We start from the raw sequence: 23,402 nt of genomic DNA, 5'->3' as shown, positions 1-23,402 counted from the left end.
TATATTTTATCTTTTTTATTTTTAACTTTTATTTTATAAGTGTGAGTTCTGTGTTCCTCTGTGTCTTTTATTTATTTTATTTAATTTTAATGTATTTTATTGGTTTTATTTATTTATTAATTTATTGCTATTCTATGATTTTGCTCTTATTTTATTATTTTACTGGTTTTATTATTTTAAGACTAGTGAGATTAAATCTGAGCGTTTATTTTATCACTTTATTATTGTTGTTATTTTTATGTATTTGTGCAGCACTTTGGAAAATATTTGTTTGTGAACAGTGTTGGGAAGGTGACTTTTAAAATGTAATCCCCTACAGATTACAGATTACATACACCAAAATGTAGTTTGTAACAGAATCCATTAAATTACTTAAAGTGAGTAACGTAATCTGATTACTTTGGATTACTTGATTTGCCGTATTAAAAATATTATTGATAGAAGAGGAGGAGACACGTCCACGCAGCATGGTTTAGTCCTGTTAAATCCTGTTTTAGTCCTGGTTTAGTCCTGTTAAATCCTGGTTTAGTCCTGTTAAATCCTGTTTTAGTCCTGGTTTAGTCCTGTTAAATCCTGTTTTAGTCCTGGTTTAGACCTGTTATAGACCTGGTTTTAGATCTAGTTTAGACCTGGTTTTAGTCCTGGTTTAGTCCTGGTTTAGACCTGTTTTAGTCCTGTTTTAGTCCTGGTTTAGACCTGGTTTTAGACCTGGTTTAGACCTGGTTTTACACCTGTTTTAGTCCTGTTAAATCCTGTTTTAGTCCTGGTTTAGACCTGGTTTAGACCTGTTTTAGACCTGGTTTTAGATCTGGTTTAGACCTGGTTTTAGACCTGGTTTAGACCTGGTTTAGACCTGTTTTAGACCTGGTTTTAGATCTAGTTTAGACCTGGTTTAGACCTGGTTTAGACCTGGTTTAGACCTGGTTTTAGATCTGGTTTAGACCTGGTTTAGACCTGTTTTAGACCTGGTTTTAGATCTAATTAGACCTAGTTTAGATCTAGTTTAGACCTGGTTTAGATCTAGATTAGACCTGGTTTAGATCTAGTTTAGACCTGGTTTAGATCTAGTTTAGATCTAGTTTTAGACCTGGTTTAGATCTAGGTTTAGATCTAGTTTTAGATCTGGTTTAGACCTGGTTTTACACCTGTTTTAGTCCTGTTTTAGTCCTGATTTTAGACCTGGTTTTAGACCTGGTTTTTAGACCTGGTTTAGCTCTAGTTTAGACTTGGTTCCGGCAATGATTGGAATCACCGAAAAAACAAACAAACAAACAAAAACAAAAAAAAAGAAAAAACAAAAGGGGATATAGCCCAAGATGTGAAAAAAGGAAAACAGGAAAATACCGCCGTGTAATCCATTTATTTCAACAAAGTAACTGTAATCCAATTACCACTCACTGAAACAGTAACTGTAACTGAATACAGTTACTCATAATTTGTACTCTGATTACTTAACTCCGGTACATGTAATCTGTTACTCCCCAACACTGTCTGTGAAATGTGCAAGAGAAATAATTGGATAATAATTGGATTGGATTATCTGTATTGAATAAAATGATTAAATTATGGATTATTTGTGCCACTACAGTCTCAGTTTACACTCATGGAACTGAACAGGAGAGAACACTTTCCAGTTAGATCCTTTAGGGGGCGCTAGAGATCTCTATGTTTATTCCTAGTGGTCATTTGAGGTATTACATTTAAATCGCTCGGACTTACGTGACCGTCTTCTGGAGTTGGTGTTCAGAGCTTCTTTAAACTGTCGCCTCAAAACCGTAGAGTTCGTCCCGCCCTCCTCCTCCTCCTCGAAGCCGCCCGATTGGTCCCAGGAGTCGTGATGCAGCGTCTGATTGGCGTTCTCCGTCTCGCTTTGGCGCCACTTCGATAAAACGTCTCGTGTTGCGTTTTGGCCGCGTGTGCCGTGCAGTGACTGGTTTGTAAAATGGCTTGAATCTGTTAAATTTCCAAGTGATTTTTGATTGGCTGATATCACCGTTCTGCCTAGCAACACCTCAGCACTGTCGTCTGATTGGCTGGTTTGAGTCGTGGTACTTTCTGATTGTTTTTTTGAATGTTTGGTAGTTTCCGCCGCAGTCTGATCTGGCAGTTTCGTGGTTTTAGTTTCCGTCGGTCTTGTCGTCGTCCGTTTCGATTGGCTGACGGTGTTTGCGGAGAGTTTTGATTGGCTCGTCGCGGTCGTACGGCTCGCGGAACGACTAAAATCCTCGGCCGTGCTTTGAGTTTTCGCACTGGTCGTGAAATGAAAATCTTTCGACGATGTAGCTGAGTTTGTCGAGCTTGTACGATGCATTTCTGGGAATATCGTCGAAGTGGAAGTTACAGAACTAGTTGTTGTAGTTGTACTTTGTTCATGAGCGGTTGAAGGTACAATTCCCGGCGATGTTACAGCTGATTGCGTAGATTTGCTTGTAGACTCGCTTTCCTGCGCTGATATCGTCGGTAACTTGGCGTTGGGTTCTGTTCTCGCCTCTGATTGGCCGATCGTGTTGGGTTTTGCGCTCGTTTTCGCACCGTTGGACGTCGTTTGTCGCACAGAAGGATGTTTCGAGGTGTTTAAGTCCACAGAAGGTGTAGTTTGACTTCTTGACTCAGATCGAAGCGTCGTTAGGATCGTATATCGTTTGGCTGAAGCCGGTTGTGGTTTGTAAAGTCCTGTGTGCGTCCTGGGCGGATTTTGCGGCGCTCTCTGAAGTGAACGTGGCCGTGTTCAGATCTGTATGAGACGTTCTGTTGGTTGTTTCCACAGGAGGGACCTTAGAGAGAAAAAAAGAGAGAATTTACTAGAAAAATCCAGACATAATAATATTCCAGGAATTTGTGTGGTTAGAAAAGACACAGGCCTTTGAAGTAAATGCATCTTTTGTGTTCCTGATGAGTTTCAAAACTGATAATATATATATATTTTTTAATATTGTATTTTCATTTTTTTTTTATGTGCATTCATAAACGATTTTTATCATTTCCAACTTCATGCAGTCGACTTTTTTGAACTTCAATAGGACACCAGGACTAAACCAAGTCTAAACCACGACTAAATCAGGACTAAACCAGGACTAAACCAGGACTACACTTGGACTAAACCAAGTCTAAACCACGACTAAATCAGGACTAAACCAGGACTACACTTGGACTAAACCAGGTCTAAAGCAGGTCTAAACCAAGACTAAACCAGATCTAAACCAAGTCTAAACCAGGACTAAATCAGGACTAAACCAGGACTACACTTGGACTAAACCAGGTCTAAAGCAGGTCTAAACCAGGACTAAACCAGATCTAAACCAAGTCTAAACCAGGACTAAATCAGATCTAAACCAGGACTAAACCAGATCTAAACCAAGTCTAAACCAGGACTAAAACAGGTCAAAAGTAGGTCTAAAACAGGACTGAACCAGGACGACACCAGGATTAAACCAGGACTAAACCAGGACTATACAAGGACTACACCAAGAATAAACTAGGACTAAACCAGGACTAAGACGAGTATATACTAGGACTAAACCAGGTCTAAACCAGGTCTAAACCAGGACTAAACCAAGTCTAAACCAGGACTAAATCAGGTCTAAACCAGGTCTAAACCAGGTCTAAACCAGGACTAAACCAAGTCTAAACCAGGACTAAATCAGGTCTAAACCAGGACTAAACTAGGACTAAACCAGGAATAATCTCAACACTCAGTCCTGGTTCAGTCCTGGTTTAATCCTGGTTCAGTCCTAGTTCAGTTCTGGTTCAGTCCTGCTTTAGTCCTGATTCAGTCCTGGTTTAGTCCTGAATCAGTCCTGGTTTAGTCCTGATTCAGTCCTGGTTTAGTCCTGAATCAGTCCTGGTTTAGTCCTGATTCAGTCCTGGTTTAGTCCTGGTTCAGTCCTTTGAATATATTTTATCAAGTGCAGTCAAAATATGTAAAAAAGTGCAAATATATTAATAATTGTCTTTAAGTATTGTTTGTATTAACGTAAAAGATGGATATGGTTTATTTTAGCGGAAAATCAAATCAGAATCCATACTTCTTCTGACCAATCATAATCCAAACCCTCGCAGACCAAATTAGACCTCACTTTAGATCAAAACTTCCAGTCTCCTTAAACTGAATCTAAAATAAGTCTGATTAGATCCTGAGCCGGTTCCCAGATGGTTGTGGGCGTGACTCCGGTGTGAATGTGAATTTTGGCTCGTTCGTGCGACTCTCAGGATTACGGCGCTGACAGATTAAAGTCCAGGTCTCAGGACTCGCAAAGATCCGGTTTCACGGTTTCAAAGACCGGACCAAAACTGAGAGGATCCACTCAACACCCAATATTTACTGTCAGCACCTGCGGCGGGGCTCCTGCGGCTCGGGCAGAAACACGAGAGGAAAACACATTCGCAGAGAAAATGTTAAATATAGGACTGAACCGAGTTTAGACGGTCACATAATAAGGATCAGGTGTGTTCTTATATTTGCAGACCACACTTCTCTGTGATTGGTTAAATCTGCCTGTCAATCACATAGAGCAGGACAAAGGCTGAGCTGTACGAGGAGTGAGTGGGCGGGTTTGTACGAGCAAAAAGTGCATTAACACAAGGGTGACCAGAATTTCAAAATAAAAAACTTGGACATAGTTTTTTTTTTGGTTGTTGTTAATAATAAAATTGTGAAACAAGTGTGTAATTACTAATAAATAATAATAATGTGTCAGTTTTATACAGCGCTTTTTTGGACACAAAGGCGCATCACAGAGTATTATTCATTCACTCCAGACCCAGTGTTATAACCCAGTGTTAGGGACGAAGGAAAGTAACACAAACCAGATATGATGTAAAATAAATGGGTTTTATAAAGTGATGTAGGTAAGTACAATAACTAGGGGTGTCAAATGATCGCGTTAATTGCGATTAATTAATTACAGTCATATTTAGCGCGTTATGTTTTTTAATCGCGTTAATCTCATTTTTAATCTCTAATTTTACTGTTTCTGTATGCGAGTTTCTTTATTATAAAACCTGTTTTTATGTGTTGTTGAGACAACAACACACACACACAAAAAACACATTTATACATTTTTTTTATTTCGGTAATTCCACTCATTGTCGGAAACCCACACAAAACACGCGCAATAAGAGCGATGTTTACGGCGTCAGTCGCACAATGGACGAGGTGGAAGAGCCAGTAGAACAGAGCAGCAGTGCACAGGTAAAAACACATTCGTGTTTTGGAAATTATTCTCCCGACGTGAAATATAAAAGAAAATAACAAATATAAAATCACCTACAACTTAAATGTCACTGGTGAAAACAACCTGCATAGACTCATGATGTCTGCACTACTGTCCTATACACACACACACACACAACACACAACACACAACACACAAAACACACACACACACACAACACACAACACAAACACACAAACACAACACACACACACACACACAAACACACACAAACACACACACACACACACACACACACAAACACACACACACACAAACACAAACACACACAAAACACACAAACACAAACACACACAACACAACACACACAACACACACACACACACACAAACACACACAACACACACAAACACAACACAACACACACAAACACAAACACAACACAACACACACACACACACAAACACACACACACACACACACAAACACACACACACACAAACACACACACAAACACACACAACACACACAACACACACAAACACACACAAACACAACACACAAACACACACACACACACACACACACACAAACACACAAACAACACACACAAACACACACACACAAACACACACACAACACAAACAAACACAACAAACACACACACAAACACAAAACACAACACACACCTTCATCATCGTCATTACCCTGAGAACACGCGGACCACGTTTCCTTCCGTAGTTACTGCGTGGACACAGACCTGCTCCCGTGAGCCGCGTGTGGATCGTGTTTTCTCGCGTACGCGGCGTAAACCGAGCTTCCTCCTGTGAACCTCTAAACCAGAACTAACACCAAGACTAAAACCAGGACTAATCCAGTCCAGAACTAAAACCAGAACTAAAACCAGGTCTAAACCAGGACTAAACCAGGACTAAACCAGGTCTAAACTAGGACTAAACCAGGACTAAACCAGAACTAACACCAGGACTAAAACCAGGACTAACCCTTTCCAGGACTAAACTAGGACTAAAGTAGGACTAAAGCAGGTCTAAAGCAGGTCTAAACCAGGTCTAAACCAGGACTAAAACCAGTGATCTCATATATAAAGCATTTCTCTATCAATAATATTTTTAATATGGTTAAGGAAAGACTGGACTTTTTATTGTCTTTAAGTCGACAAAAGTTATTATGTTCAGATTTCCTCGTCTTTGCTACTTTACAGCAAACAGTTTCTTATTCATGGAGACTTGGGCTCAACAGCCAATTTGGAGAGATTTGTTAAACAATAAATGACTTTATAAAGTCACTTTTTTTAATCTATATCAGTCTTTTGATCTGCCACAATAATGTAATAATGAATTTAAATGAAAATACCTCAAATTGAAGCTTTTCTCAGCAATTTTTAGGTGAGATTAAAATTAGATTAATTAGATTAATTAATTACAGATCATAATTAATTAATCTATACATTTTTTTAATCGCATGACAGCACTAACAATAACAAAGTAAAACGTTTTACATTTGATAAATCAGAATTCCCCAAAGTTAACTAAACCACTCCTAAACTAAGGAAGCTAATAGCAACAAAAAACAACTGCCCAAGGGCCGAGCCAAACTGGCAAAACTAAAAATTATAGTAATATAAACACACTTTATGATATCAAAAGAGAGACCACTAGTGAACGTCTACAGATGTGAGGGGCGAACTGAAACTGCCGTCCAGCCGCCCGGAGGGACACGCGCACTGCACTTTTATTGGTCGAGATGATTGATGTGGAGGGAAGGGATTGGAGGAACGGGACGTCAATCCTCCAACCAACATAAGCACAAGGGGCATCGGAGCCACGACAGCAGCAGTCAGACAGCAGGTACCACACAGGACATGCAAATACGGAAGATACACGCGGTAATACAAACGGGGAGCGTCAGGCGATGTGGAGCTGGAGACAGACCGCGAGCCGTAACACCCAGTGGTGGTAAACTACTACTGTAGCCACAGCTGCCCTGGGGCAAACTGACGGAAGCGATACTGCCAATCTGACAATCCGACCACCACCAACACACACATGCACCACTTTGGTACTAGGCAATGAGGGTGAAATGTCTTGCCTAAGGACACAACAACAGTTTTTACAACTGGCGCCTCCTGTGGCTCCTGATTTTCCCAGTGTCTCTGTCTAAGCACTAAACAGACCCGGCCCTGCTGAGCTTCTGAGATCTGACAGGATCAGGCTTTGACAATTAAGGAAAATTGTTTCCCAGGACCATTCATGATGATCATGTGAATCAGTATAGTCATTTTCTTTGAGTTTTGGTCGTTTCTAAGCAGATTTTTGGTATTTTACCTAAACAAATGATATGTAATTTATGTCTCTTTTTTCAGTGTTGGCAGGTGTCAAATTGGTCAAAAATAGGGACACCTGGGACATTTCTCGTATAAAACTGGGATAAATCAGTGGTTTTGGATACATGCACTGGGACAGGAGACACACGGCTCAAAACGGGGACTGTCCCAGGTAAAAAGGGACGTTTGGTCACTCAAATTAATACTATACGATATCCAAATCTCTCGGTACGATATTTTCACGATATACATCTCACGGTACGATATTTATTGCGATATTTTGAGGAGGCAAAACCAAAACTGTTAATATGCGACTTTTTGATCTTAAAACGCCTTGACAAGACTTAATCCAAAGAACTAAGACTTAAAAGTGTTAGAACTGTTATTTCTTCTTGTCGTCTGCACTGAAATTGAGCAAAGGATCATGGTCTATGTAGTTCCTACTAGTGAAGGGCATTCGATGAAATTTTCTTAATCGATCGTCGGAAGAATTAACTATCGATTATCGATTAATCATTAACATTTTTATATTAAAATGATTATTATTACTATCTGCACTAATCTACATAAATAAATTCAACTTTACGACATATAAACATAACGACTCTAGATCCACATCAGCTGTTTGACATTATCATGTGTTTAATTCAGTTTTGTTCAAATCTCACAGAAACAAAACTTAAAACCACATCACTAATTTACATAAACTAAGCGAAGATAAAACTCCAGCTCTTGTGTCGCTGATGTGGTTCAACTTGTGTTGGATTAAAAGACATGACTCAGGTGAATACAGGTCAGTGTGACCAGATTTGTGTTTGTCAAAACCAGGACAGCGTACGGGGGGAGGGGGGCGGGGCCTCGTCATCCACATTGAGCGACTCTCACCTGGAAAAACTTTTTCCCACTGGACACAGAAACATATGTGCTGCTTTATCCACTGTGCACATGGACTCACACTTGTCCCAACGCAACGGAAAGTGTGGAATTTCTTCTACAAATCCTGGTTAAATCCACATTTGTGACTGTTTGTGTCTCGCTTCTTCTGAGTGCAGAGAGCTACATGTACGGACCCCTGTTTGGTCACACTACAGCAACCTACATTTGGTTTGTCGATTAAAATTTACATAATTGATGAAATTCTTAATGATCAATTATCGATTAATCGATTAATCATGCCCATGCCTACTTCCTACTGTCTTTTTTTAGCTAATGCTGCACCATAACTCTTCATTTAAGCAAAGACACTTGTGATTCGATATATTGTGATGGTCTACGATATTATTGTGAGACTTTGACGATACGATATCACAATATTTCGGTTATTGTTACATCCCTACCTATTTTTCTATTTTATTTTGACGTGTACATGTACATTTATATAATTATGTCTTATCTCATTTATATTTTTTACTCTTTGTTATTATATTATAATGTGTGAGCTCCTGTGTCCAAATAATCTCCCTTGTAGATCAATAAAGTTTGTGTAAGTTCAAGTCTAGATCAGAAAACACCACAACACAGAAGCTTTAAATGAGGAATAGACAAGAAATGAACAAATCAAGCACAATTTTACTGGAATATTACCTCAAAACGTAAATGTAGGAGCCACAATTTAGTTTTTCTCGGTTGCGTAGCTTCTGTCCTGGAAACACTTTGAACTCAAGTCTGATTTATTGTTGAAAAATACTGAAACTACGGAGCATCACGTTTCAATCCCAGGCTGTTTTCTGACCCACAATTTTCTCCTTTTTTGTCAGAGTCACAATTCGCTCATTGTTGGTGTTTATGAATGAGAAATAAGTGCTGTATGTTTGGGACAGTTTGTCTGTGAGGGTGTGGTGATGTGGGAACGGGGCGCTGGGCTCAGAGGAGATCAGACCCGGGACACGCAGCTCTCTGGAGTTTCATCTGATTTTATCAACGAATCACTGATGCAAAATGTACTTTCACATGAGTTTTTTTAAGGCGAGGGAACTCAGAAACTGGAAGTAAAACGTGACAAGGACTGGAAGCCTTAAAGGTGGTTTTAAAGCCAGTGGTTTTTTTTCCAGTAATTCCACTCATTGCCGGACACTAAACCAGGTCTAAACCAGGTCTAAACCAGGTCTAAAACCAGGTCTAAACCAGGTCTAAATCTAGGTCTAAACCAGGTCTAAAACTAGGTCTAAACCAGGTCTAAATCTAGGTCTAAACCAGGTCTAAACCAGGTCTAAATCTAGGTCTAAACCAGGTCTAAACCAGGTCTAAAAGGTCTAAACCAGGTCTAAACCAGGTCTAAACCAGGTCTAAAACCAGGTCTAAACCAGGTCTAAATCTAGGTCTAAACCAGGTCTAAACCAGGTCTAAATCTAGGTCTAAACCAGGTCTAAACCAGGTCTAAAACCAGGTCTAAACCAGGTCTAAATCTAGGTCTAAACCAGGTCTAAACCAGGTCTAAATCTAGGGCTAAACCAGGTCTAAAACCAGGTCTAAACCAGGTCTAAACCAGGTCTAAACCAGGTCTAAAACCAGGTCTAAACCAGGACTAAACCAGGTCTAAACCAGGACTAAACCAGGACTAAAGCCAGGTCTAAACTAGGGCTAAAACCAGGTCTAAACCAGGTCTAAACCAAGACTAAACTAGGACTAAAGCCAGGTCTAAACCATGGCTAAAACCAGGTCCAAACCAAGACTAAACCAGGTCTAAACCAGGTTTAAAGCAGGACTAAACCAGGTATAAACTAGGTCCAAACCAAGACTAAACCAGGTCTAAAACCAGGTCTAAACCAAGACTAAACCAAGACTGAACCAAGACTAAAACCAGGTCTAAACCAGGGCTAAATCCAGGTCTAAACCAAGACTAAACCAGGTCTAAAACCAGGTCTAAACTAGGTCTAAACTAGGTCCAAACCAAGACTAAACCAGGACTAAAACCAGGTCTAAACCAGGTCTAAACCAGGTCTAAACCAGGACTAAACCAGGACTAAAACCAGGTCTAAACCAGGACTAAACCAAGACTAAACCAGGACTAAAACCAGGTCTAAACCAGGTCTAAAACAGGACTCCAAAACCAGGACTAAACCAGGACTAAAACCAGGACTAAAACCAGGATTTAACAGGACTAAACCTGGACTAAACCAGGACTAAAACAGGACTAAACCAGGATTTAACAGGACTAAACCTTGCTGTGTGGACCGTGTCTCCTCCTCTTCTATCAATAATGTTTTTAATTTGGTTGAGGAAAGACTGGGCTTTTCATTGTCTTTTAGCTGTACCGTATTTTCCGGGAGATTAGACGCGGCCTTGAGCCTCTAACCGCATCAAAAAACAACCGCACCCCGCAATCCAAAGCACCACTCGGGTGTCGCAGCACGACTTCAGTAAATTTAAAGCTGCAAACACACACAGCGACACAGCGCCACAGACACACGGACTCCACGAACGGAGGAACGGAACCGAAACGAACCGAAAAAGCGAGTGCAACGTGCCGCTTCTAGACACGACTGAACAACTGAGTCACTGCGAACACGCCGACAATCCAGCGACAGACACACCCTCCCTACACGCCACAACTGAACAAAGCCCAGAGTCACCGTGAACGAACAAACAAACAAAACCACTCACCCATCACACTGTTGGGTTTCATTTAAAGTCCCACGCGGTTTATTTGTGAAAAAAGTTTGAAAATAGACCATTTAATGACAGCGCGCCTTATAATCCAGACACTAATAGCCCGGAAAATACGGTACTTAAAGGTTGTATAGAGGATTTTCCAAGGAACGAGAAATCCAGCGACTGTTTGTCCTTTTTCAAATGTTGCGCATGTGTGAAACCACCTCCCCTCCCCCTACAGCTCCTACGTAGAAACGCCTCCTCCCTCCTCCTCCTTACGCCACAAACAGGTTTGTTTACAGCCGGTGCTGCACATGACTTGTAAACAACTAACTACAGTGTTGGTTAGACAAGACGGAGAAGTGAGGAGCGGGGGGAGCGGGTGTGCGGACATTTCGTTCAGGGAGGGAGAGGAGCGGAGCGGAGCGAGAAGTGAGGAGCAGGGGGAAGAGTGGATCGGGCAGCGGGGACAGGAGCAGGAAAGGGGAGCAGAGAAGAGTGCGCGGAGATTCAGTGCGAATGAACTAACTACAACACGCAGCAGCAAGCGGACTCTTTCTTTGCCTTGAAAATGACGTTTTCAGACATAGGATATCGCTTTCGTGTCCTGAAAAACGTTTGTTTGTCCAGCTCTTGGAATAAAAATAAAGTACGTTTTCATAATAAGCAGAAGTTTCCTGTCCAGGAGTAATTTGTGGACCAGTGGTTCAGTCTTTAGACTCTTGCGTCTGCTTCAGTTGCGCCATCGCTGGAATGAATCTTCAAGAATCACCTTAGTTTGGGTTCGCTGCTTTTCCCCTTGTCTTCTTCTTTCAGCGACCTCAAAAACGGACTTTCTTTTGCGGCGAACTGCTCCTGGATTCTTGTCGCCATTGCAACAAACTTTGTGCGAACTGCGAGGAAGATATAGGTCAAAAAAAGCCGCTAAGAACTGTTGTGTTGGTGGAGTAAACAGCGTCTGTGCGTCTTGCGTCTGTGGACTGTGTGACAGTCGTACATAAACCACGTACCGGCGGCGCAGGCAAGTCAGTTACACTAGAAACGTAGGGAGTTTGATTGACAGCCTGTCAGCTCACAGATAACGAGGCAGTGTCGTTATCTATTGGCAAATGTTTAGCCCCACCACGTCCAGAGTTGATGAATTTTTATTCTCTTTTTTTTGGTCATCATAATTACAAGGCGACTGCATCTATAATCTATCACTGACAATTTGAAACAAAAAAAAATCCTCCATACAACCTTTAATTCATTGTGGTATCAGAACCCCATCACCAAATCTTCAACCAACAAACTCCACAAAGGATAAACATTCTGACATGAACTTTCAAGAGAAGAAATACGAAAACTTAAAGGAGAATGACGAACGACGCATTAGTGACACACGGAACAAAACTAATGTTATGGTCCTAGAGACGTCTCGCATTCAAACTGGACAAATCTATCTGTAACTGTGCTAATATCCACATCATGAAATCGATTTTTTATTTTAGTTGTAGAATCAGTCGGAGTGAACAAGTTCCTTCTGTTTTATTCATGATCATAACATTAGTTTTGTTCAGTGTGTCACTCATGCAGACATGTCAAACTCAGGCCCGGGGGCAAAATTTGTCCCACAATATAATTATATTTGGCCCGTGAGATCAGATCAAATCTGTATTAGAGCAGCTGGCCGGCTACAGATCGACTATAGAGACATTATTTATTTAAAATGTTGTTATTATTTTTTATTTTGCTTGTTCTGTTGTGCTTGTTTTGTTGATCAATGTTTAAGCCAAACTATTATTAAACATTTATTTTAATAAGAAAAGGTTTAACATTACAGATCTCAAAAGAAGAGAAAACACGCAGATGTTGTTGAAATTTTTCAATAAATATTTAGTTTGACCCACGACTTAGTCCCAGTTTTTAATTTTGGCCTCTGTGAATTTAAGTTTCACACTCCTGCACTGATGCGGCTCGTTGTTTCCTTTAAGTTTTGGTCTTTCTTCTCTTGATCGTTGTGGATAAATTCTTCATGTTAGAATGTTTATCCTTTGTGGAGTTTGTTGGTTGAAGATTTGGTGATGGGGCAGATTTATGAAGCTGCTGGAGAATACGACACATTTACACAGATATTTAGTCACAGAAAATCATTAACTGGACGTTCCACAAACCTAAAGTGGGACAGTTCCAGCTGTTGTGAAAAAGGTCTATTCCCTCCTATGATTATTACCAGCTGAGTTTGAAATTTGAAAGTTGAAATGTTAAGTTTTCTTCTTCCCACTCCTTTTTGGGCAAAATAGTAATAATAATAGTTAATTTTTGTTGTTGTTATTTTTTTTTTTATGTTATTTTCATTTCTATTATGATTTCACTTATGTTATATATTCCACTGTATATAAATGTAAATCTTTACTTGCCCAAAATAAACGTCATAAATAATAAAAAAATATATAATAATAATAATAATTAGTGCTGTCAGGCGATTAAAAAAATTGAGAGATTAATTAATTATGATCTGTAATTAATTAATCTAATTAATCTCTTTTTAATCTCACCTAAAAAAAATGCTGAGAAAAGCCTTCAACTTGAGGTATTTTCATTTAAATTCATTATTATTACATTATTATTATTACATATGAACCATGAACACTCTAGAGCCACATCAGCTCGTTTGAAATTATAATGTGTTTTAATGCTGATTTGCGCAAAGTCTCAACAGAAACGAAAACTTAAAAACCGCATGGCTAATTTGCATAAACTAAGCAAGAAAAATAAAAAATGCTCTTGTGTCGCTGATGCGGTTCAGCTTCTGTGGGACTGAAGGACACGACTCAGTGGAATATGAGTTTTCTGACAGAGTGTTGAAGGTGAGTCTGTTCTGTGTTTGTGTCGTGATGTTTTCAGACGTGTGCAGGTTTATCGCAGATGCGGCGAGAACGAGAAAGAAAATCACAATTGTTTGCGGGAGCGATGTGTTATTGTCCCAACAACACATAAAAACAGATTTTATAATAAGGCAACTCGCGTACAGAAGTTAGAGATTAAAAATGAGATTAACGCGATTAAAAAATACAACGCGCTAAATATGACCGTAATTAATTAATCGCAATTCACGCGATAATTTGACACCCCTAATAATAATAATAATATTCTTTTGAGACTTTTGACGCCTTGTGGGTCCAGACTCCAGAGACAAGTCATGGCGTGTCAGACATTTCAGTGGTTTACCTGTAGAAAAGCGGGTGAGTATGTGGGCCTGGTCCCAGAGAGCGGCTCGTCCCTGACCTGTTTTAAGTGTGAAAGTGTGCGGTGTGAACACGAGGCCTTTCTCACGCCTCGCACAGAGACCGAGGCCCATGTGAGCGCAGATACACTCCTGAACTGAATATTCACAAAGGGACGACTCTATTCTCCGTCTGAAAACAGGAAATCCCTGCGCTGGCGACACGTCCTCTGCTCCATCATCTGCATCATCTGACCTTCTCCTCTGCATCTTCTATATCTTCTGATCCTCTCCTCTGTGTCTTCTGTTCCATTTAACCCCCTCTTCTGCATCTGCTGTACCTTCTGACGCTCTCCTCTGCATCTTCTGTTCTACCTGACCCTCTCCTCTGCATCTTCTGTACCTTCTGACCCTCTTCTCTGCTCCATCTGACCTTCTCCTCTGCCCCTTTTTCTCTGTATCCTCTGCTCCTCTAGCCCTCTCCTCTGCATCTTCTGTTCCTTTTGACCGTCTCCTCTGCATCTTCTGTACCATCTGACCCTCTCTTCTGCATCATCTGTACCTTCGAACCCTCTCCTCTGCATCTTCTGTACCTTCGAACCGTCTCCTCTGCATCTTCTGCTCCATCTGACCCTCTCCTCTGCATCATCTGTACCGTCTGACTCTCTTCTCTGCTCCATTTGATCCTCTTCTCTGTATCCTCTGTACCTTCGAACCGTCTCCTCTGCATCTTCTGCTCCATCTGACCCTCTCCTCTGCATCATCTGTACCTTCTAATCCTCTTCTCTGTACCTTCGAACTCTCTCCTCTGCGTCTTCTGCTCCTCTGACCTTCTCCTCTGCATCTTCTGTACCATCTGATCCCCTTCTCTGTATCCTCTGTACCTTCGAACCATCTCCTCTGCATCTTCTACTCGATCTGACCTTCTCCTCTGCGTCTTTTGTTCCATCTAACTTTGTTCTCTGCATCTTCTGCTCCTCTGACCCTTCTCTTCTGCATCTTCTGATCTATCTGACCTTCTCCTCTCCATCCTCTGCTCCATCTGACCCTCTCCTCTGCATCTCCTGCTCTATCTCTGACCCTCTCCTCTGCATCATCTGTTTTGTCTGACCCTCTCCTCTGCATCATCTGTACCGCCTGACTCTCTTCTCTGCATCTTCTGCTCCATCTGACCCTCTCTTCTGCATCTTCTGTACCTTCTGACCCTCTAATCTGCTCGGTTTGATCCTCTTCTCTGTATCCTCTGTACCTTCGAACCGTCTCCTCTGCATCTTCTGCTCCATCAGACCCTCTCCTTTGCGTTTTCTGTTCTATCTGACCCTCTCCTCTGCATCATCTGTACCTTCGAACCCTCTCCTCTGCGTCTTCTGCTCCTCTGACCTTTCTGCATTCTGATTCTCTTCTCTGACCCTCCTCTGCATCATCTGTACCTTCTGACCCTCTCTCTGACCCTCTCCTCTGCATCTTCTGCTCCATCTGACCCTCTCCTCTGCATCATCTGTCTCTTCAAACCCTCTCCTCTGCATCTTCTGTTCCATTTAACCTTCTCCTCTGCGTCTTTTGCTCCATCTGACCCTCTCCTCTGCATTTTCTGTTCTATCTGACCCTCTTTTCTGCATCTTCTGTACCTTCTGACGCTCTCCTCTGCTCCATTTGACCTTCTCCTCTGCATCTCCTTTTCTATCTGACTCTCTTTTCTGCACCTCCTCTCCTCTTCTCCATTTGACCCTGTGACTAAATTAAATTTAAAAAATCAAACATTTTACTTTCAAAACATTGTAAATTCCAGACCTTTGTGTTGTTGAGATACTGATTATTGTTCTCCAGTTCTGCCATATCAATATTTTTCCTGTATGTGGTGCAGTTCTAGTGGGAGGGTCCTGCAGGCTCCTCCCTGGTCTGAGTCCGGACTTGGGTCTTGGTTTTACCTGGTCTCCGAGGGCCGTGGTGTCCCATTTCTCCGCTTTTGTCCCCAGACTTCCACTGCAGGAGAACAACCGCACGTTTGTTCACACGCCACAAAAAAACATCCCGAATTCAGACACTGCCCCCAACACCCAGGTCCAATTTAGTCTCGGTTTTAGTCTCAGTTTTAGTCCTGGTCTAGTCTCAGTTCAGTCCTGGTTTGGTCTCGGTTAAGTCTTGGTTCTGTTTCAGTCCAAGTTTAGTCCCGGGTTAATTCTCAGTTTGGTCTTGGTTAAATTCTGGTTTAGTCCTGGTTTACTTCTGTTTTGGTCTTGGTTAAATTCTGGTTTAGTCCTGGTTTACTTCTGTTTTGGTCTTGGTTAAATTCTGGTTTAGTCTGGACTAAGTTCTGGTTTAATCCCGGTTCATTCCTGGTTTGGTCTTAGTCCAGTTCTGGTTTCGTCCTGGTTCTTTCCTGTTTTGGTCTTGGTTAAATTCTGGTTTAATCTGGACTAAATTCTGGTTTAATTCCGGTTCATTCCTGGTTTGGTCTTCTGGTTAAGTCCTGGTTTGGTTTTGGTTAAGTTCTGGTTTAGTCCCTGTTCAGTCCTGGTTTGGTCTTGGTTTAGTTCTGGTTTAGTCTGGACAAAGTTCTCGTTTAGTCCTGGTTCATTCCTGTTTTGATCTTGGTTAAATTCTGTCTTAATCTGGACTAAATTCTGGTTTAATTCCAGTTAATTCCTGGTTTTGTCTTGGTTAAGTTCTTGTTTAGTCCTGGTTCAGTCCTGTTTTGTTCTTGGATCAGTCCTGGTTTGGTTCAGTTCTGGTTTAGTCTGGACTACGTTCTGGTTTAATTCTGATTCAGTCCTGTTTTGGTCTTGGCTTAGTTCTGGTTTATATCTGGTCTTGTGTAGTAGTTTTGTGTCTTTGTACTCACTTGTTGATCTCTTGTTGCAGATTGACTCTCTCTGCTCCCCACGATAAACAAGCTGAAAAACAAAAACATGTTTTAAAATCATTTACTTCTATTAAATATTATAAAAATACTGAGGATTAATCATCTTGACTCTAAAATAATACATTTTACTGAATCTTCAGTTAGTGTCGGTGTGATGTGGTCTAAGTTTCCCTGACATAAAAAACACAATATTATCAAGAGAATCTAACCAAACTAATCAATTACATCAACTTATATCACAAACTTATCCTTAAAGCTGCACTATGTAATTTTTCTGCAGGCGGGTCTGTCAGATATTCTTCTCCATAGAAATGTTATTGCTTTGTCTGAGATGTTCCACCGTATTGTATTAAACGAGGATGTAACGATATCCAAATCTCTCGGTACGATATTTATTGCAATATTTTGAAGAGGCTGATATAATTGTAGATTGGACATTTCTTTGCTTTTAAAATACCGTGACAAGATTATGGTGTTAATTATTTCCATCATAATCCCAAGAAATCAAGTAAAAAACATATTTCTTCATGTTGTTTGCACTGAAATGAATCATGGGAAATGTAGTTCCCTACGTGTGTGAGACTTCTGACGAAACAATATCACGATATTTCGATATTTCAGTTATTGTTACATCAGTATTAAATCTTTCTATCCAAACCAGACCAAGTCACAGGTCAGATCTGTGGAGAGGCCACACTCACAGGGAGAATGCCTGTTTTTCTACATATTTTTGACCAACAAAACCACCTGTCACTGAGTAAATGTAAAGTAGATGTTTAATGTCACACTGTGGAACATTCCAAGCAGAGAAATGAGGATTTCCAAAGAAACAAGAAGGTGACAGATCCCCAACCAAAAAGTTACACAGTGCAGCTTTCAGACGGGGGGTACATACAGGTATTGTGAAGGCAAAAGCTGCACTGCACTAAAAATAATATTAATTATAATTCTCATTCCATGTAGGACTGATCAACCTTAAAGACTGTATCATATTACACTATTTTCTGATCTATGTTCTCATGTTGGTAGTCAGGTTAGTGCCACCTAGTGCCTCCACTCAATTTCATTTCTCTCCAGCGACTACATCAGGAATCAGAATACACAAGACAGTCTGCAAGAACCCTGGACGTTGTAGCATCTGTGTGTGTCCCTTTTGTGGAACAGCACAACAGTAAACAAAGCGTCGAGATGGATGTAGACGAACACAGACATTCTGTGTTGGCAACGATTCCCCAGATCGAGGATTTAAAGCCAGAACAAAGAGAATGTTTGGTGAATTTTATCAAGGGGAAAGACGTTATTGTCCTTCTTCCTACGGGATTTTGGAAAAACTTCATATACCAATTAGCCCTGTTTGCAGCGTATTACATATGTGACGACCAAATAACAGCTAAATAAAAAAGTACCCGTCTACCATTGAAAGAACAAATCTTAATGCTGTGAGGTCAGACAGTTTCTACAAAGTGAAACCAGCTGATGAATCAGGCTAATATACAGGTATTGTGAAGGAAAAATCTACACAGCAGTAAAAATAGACTTTTATAATATTCGCTGTAATTCTCATTCCATGTACGCCCATATTACACTATTTTCTGATCTTTGTTCTAATATTGCACCTTGTGGTTCTACAGGAAGTGCTCCATTATAATTTCTGCTCTGGAATTGCCTATTTCTACACACAAAAAAAGGTAAGAGGAGCAGTTCACTTGAAAATAAAGTGTAACAGATCATTTTGAGCTTTGGAGATGTAGACAGACTGATAATAAAGTGTTACTCAAACATGTCTGAGTGAAACAAAACACAACTTCAGGTCTGTTTTTGATAAGATAATAACATTTTAACACGACTTAAAGCTCACACAAGAGGAAATTTGGTATTATAAATGAACTACGCCGCAAATTTCTCTGATCTGGCCATGATTTTAAAACTTTTATCAGGTTATTCATCTACTTACAAGTTCTGAAACTGCTTCATTCTAGTCTAGAGGTCGTTTATTTTAAGATAACTTGTCAAGTAAAATGATTTTGCTGCTTGGACAGATGATTTCGCCACTTTTAAGTCATTTTCTGTTAGATTTAAGTGTTTATATCTTATTTTGGCCAAGCTTTTTCCAGTGTATAAACCATATAATAATAAAAAATTCCAATGCGCTGAACTAAAAGGGATCAAGTTTATCTAATTAAATGAAAAGTCTGTTCTAAAGATCATAAACTTTTCTCGTTTCTGCAGGTGTAATAAACAGGAGCAGGCGGTTGTCGTTAGGGCTGGGTATCATTAAGAAGTTGCCAATACGATACATACCTCGATACACAGGCCACGATACGATTCATACCTCGATACAGTGCCCTTTCGATTCGATATGATATATTTCAAATCGATTCGATAAAGTTCAATAAAAAATAAAGGTTAAATCGTGGCTGTGATACTAAAAGTCTTTGTTAAACCGCTTCTTGTGCAAAGTTCATATGAAACACAAACATTTTAATCCTCAAAACGGTGTCAAAATATCAAATGTGTCGCATAAATGAGTTTCCTTTCACTCCACAAGCCACAAAACTGTAGCACTGTAACAAAATAATTTAGTAAACCATGTAAAAATACTCTTGGTGATATATCGATACAGTAGCCCACGATATCGATACTGTATCATCACACTAAATTATACGATATATCGATATTCCGATATTTTTACACACCCCTAGTTGTCGTCCTCGGGCAGCGCTCTGAAAAACCATCCCCCCAACAGAAGCGCCTGAGTCTGGGTGGAGAGTCTGAGCAGCAGCAGCGGCAGCGGCAGCAGCAGCAGCAGCAGCAGCGGCAGCAGCAGCAGCAGCAGCAGCAGCAGCAGCAGCAGCAGCAGCAGCAGCAGCCCCCCCCGCCTCCGGAGCTCCAGACAGACAGACACCTGCTGCAGCCGAAACTAACGGAGCGAGAAGTGACCGCTCCCCCGTTCATCTGTCCGAGCCAAAACTACATCCAGCAACTCTTAAATTACGCTACTACTCGGTTAATACAAAGTTTAATTTACAAATAGAAATGTTACTCAATGTTTCTCATAGATTTTGTTAAGACTACGGTGGCACAAATACTTTCTATGTTTATATTCAGTGTTGGGAAGGTTCTTTTTAAAATGTTTTCCCCTACAGATTACAGATTACATCCCCCAAAATGTAGTTTGTAACATAATCCATTAAATTACTTAAAGTGAGCAACGTAATCTGAATACTTTGGATTACTTGATATTGTCGTGCTTTTTAAAACGTCTTGAATGTAACGACCACATCCTGAAAATTCATGTTTGTTTTCTTCAAATTGTCTGTTGAGCCCAAGTCTCCATGAACAGACTTTTGTTTTACTGTAGAGAAACAAAGACGAGGATCTGAACATGAGAAGTTTTGTTTTATCTGCTAAAAGAAAATAAACATCTTAAACAGATTAAAAATATTATTGACAGAGAAATGATTTTTATATGAGATCACTGCTGCTTTAAATTATGTTCACCCTAATGTTAGTGTCATACTGTTTAGACCTGGTTTAGTCCTGGTTTTAGTCCTGGCTTTAGTCCTGAATTAGTCCTGGTTTAGTCCTGGTTTTAGTCCTGATTTAGACCTGTTTCAGACCTGGTTTAGTCCTGGCTTTAGTCCTGGTTTTAGTCCTGGTTTAGTCCTGGTTTTAGTCCTGATTTAGACCTGTTTTAGACCTGGTTTAGTCCTGGTTTAAGTCCTTGTTTTAGTCCTGGTTTAGACCTGGTTTAAGTCCTGATTTTAGTCCTGGTTTAGTCCTGATTTTAGTCCTGGTTTAGACCTGTTTTAGACCTGGTTTAGTCCTGTTTTAGTCCTGATTTAGACCTGTTTTAGACCTGGTTTAGTCCTGGTTTAAGACCTTGTTTTAGTCCTGGTTTAGACCTGTTATAGACCTGGTTTAGTCCTGGTTTTAGTCCTGATTTAGACCTGTTATAGACCTGGTTTAGTCCTGGTTTTAGTCCTGGTTTTAGTCCTGGTTTAGTCTTGGTTTTAGTCCTGGTTTTAGTCCTGATTTAGACCTGTTTTAGACCTGGTTTAGTCCTGGTTTAGTCCTAGTTTTAGACCTGGTTTAGTCCTGGTTTTAGTCCTAGTTTTAGTCCTGGTTTAGACCTGTTTTAGACCTGGTTTAGTCCTGGTTTTAGTCCTAGTTTTAGACCTGGTTTAGTCTTGGTTTTAGTCCTGGTTTTAGTCCTGATTTAGACCTGTTTTAGACCTGGTTTATTCCTGGTTTTAGTCCTAGTTTTAGACCTGGTTTAGTCCTGGTTTTAGTCCTAGTTTTAGTCCTGGTTTAGACCTGTTTTAGACCTGGTTTAGTCCTGGTTTTAGTCCTAGTTTTAGACCTGGTTTAGTCTGGTTTTAGTCCTGGTTTTAGTCCTGATTTAGACCTGTTTTAGACCTGGTTTATTCCTGGTTTTAGTCCTAGTTTTAGACCTGGTTTAGTCCTGGTTTTAGTCCTAGTTTTAGTCCTGGTTTAGACCTGTTTTAGACCTGGTTTAGTCCTGGTTTTAGTCCAAGTTTTAGACCTGGTTTAGTCCTGGTTTTAGTCCTAGTTTTAGACCTGGTTTAGTCCTGGTTTTAGTCCTAGTTTAAGACCTGGTTTAGTCCTGGTTTTAGTCCAAGTTTTAGACCTGGTTTAGTCCTGGTTTTAGTCCTAGTTTTAGACCTGGTTTAGTCCTGGTTTTAGTCCTAGTTTAGTCCTGGTTTAGACCTGTTTTAGACCTGGTTTAGACCTGGTTTAGTCCTGGTTTTAGTCCTAGTTTAGTCCTGGTTTAGACCTGTTTTAGACCTGGTTTAGTCCTGGTTTTAGTCCTGGTTTTAGTCCTAGTTTTAGTCCTGGTTTAGCCCAAAATGTGAAAACAGGAAAATCCTGCCGTGTAATCCACTTATTTTAACAAAGTAACTGTAATCCAATTACCACTCACTGAAACAGTAACTGTAACTGAATACAGTTACTCATAATTTGTACTCTGATTACATAACTCCGGTACATGTAATCTGTTACTCCCCAACACTGTTTATTCCTGTTTTTTTTGGTGGCTTTTAATGCTAAAACTGTGAAACGAGTGTTATTAAGGCACGAACACATGAGTCAGTATAGTCACATTTTCTTTGTGTTTTGGTCGTTTTTAAGCACATTTTTTGTATTTTACCTAAACAAATGACAATTTATGTCTCTTTTTGTCTCTTTTTACTGTTAGCAGGGATCAAATTGGTCAAAAATAGTGACACCCGGGACATTTCTTGTATAAAACTTGGACAAATCAGTGGTTTTGTATAAATCTGATGGGACAGGGGACACAGGCTCAAAACTGGGACTGTCCTGGGTAAACAGGAACGTCTGGTCAACCTAAAAATGCAGTTGCACCATATTTTCAGAATTAAAAACTTGGACACACTCGGGTTTAGGATGGATTGTATAAATAAAATTGTGAAAAGAGCTCGTAACATTGTGCATTGTCGACTCACTTGTGGGTCAGTCATAATCTGAAGGACTGTTATTGCACTTTTTTGTTTATCTTATTGTCATTTTTAAGCATGATTTCTATATTTTAGCTAAAAAAAATTACAATTTGTCTCTCTTTACTGCCGGTAGTGATCAAATTGGTCAAAAATAGAGACACCTGGAACATTTCTTGTATAAAACTTGGACAAATCAGTGGTTTTGGATAAATCAGTTGGGACATTGGACACAGGCTCAAAATCTGGACTGTCCCGAGTAAATAGGAACGTCTGGTCACTCTAAAAATGCTGTTACGTTGCATAATATATTCATTAAATAGGAATAAAAACGTATGCAAACGTAATACTGGTGTAATGTAAAAACCTGCACTGACCTTGATAAACGAGCACGAGCCCGAGGAGCAGAGCCCGCGCGGTGTCCGTCCTCGTGAGTCCCGCTCGCGGCTCCATCGGTTCGGTAAAAGTCGCGCGGTTCACAGCGTCTCCACGCGCGTCATCACCGGCTCGCGCACCGCTCCACGCGCACCTGCTGCTGCTGCTGCTGCTGCTGCTGCTGCTGCTGTCCGCGAGGCCGCAGTCCGAGTGCAGCACGAGCCCCCGCGAGCCCGGCTCCACTCACCTGCTCATTAGCATAACGCACGTGCGGGCGGGGGCAGGTACACACGCGCGCGCCGGAGAAGGGGCGGGGCTTCGAACATCACGGACGATACGGAGTTTACGCGTAATAAGACGGATTTAGAGC

General features: G+C 40.6%; 1 protein-coding gene across 1 annotated transcript in view; it reads right to left on the bottom strand.

The window, feature by feature from the left end:
- otog (otogelin) overlaps window positions 1–23,110 on the bottom strand; it is a 168,188-nt gene extending 145,078 nt beyond the window's left edge. The window contains 4 exon segments of the mRNA XM_055154364.1: window positions 1,720–1,930; window positions 16,243–16,297; window positions 17,157–17,208; window positions 23,035–23,110. Coding sequence (XP_055010339.1) covers window positions 1,720–1,930; window positions 16,243–16,297; window positions 17,157–17,208; window positions 23,035–23,110 — 394 coding nt within the window.
- Window positions 23,111–23,402: the final 292 nt, after the last annotated feature.

The sequence above is a fragment of the Boleophthalmus pectinirostris genome, unplaced genomic scaffold (assembly GCF_026225935.1).
Source record: "Boleophthalmus pectinirostris isolate CB_2022bp ecotype Guang Dong unplaced genomic scaffold, ASM2622593v1 HiC_scaffold_19, whole genome shotgun sequence".
In the NCBI taxonomy this organism is placed as follows: Eukaryota; Metazoa; Chordata; class Actinopteri; order Gobiiformes; family Gobiidae; genus Boleophthalmus; species Boleophthalmus pectinirostris.
This window is presented reverse-complemented; position numbering and strand designations above follow the sequence as displayed.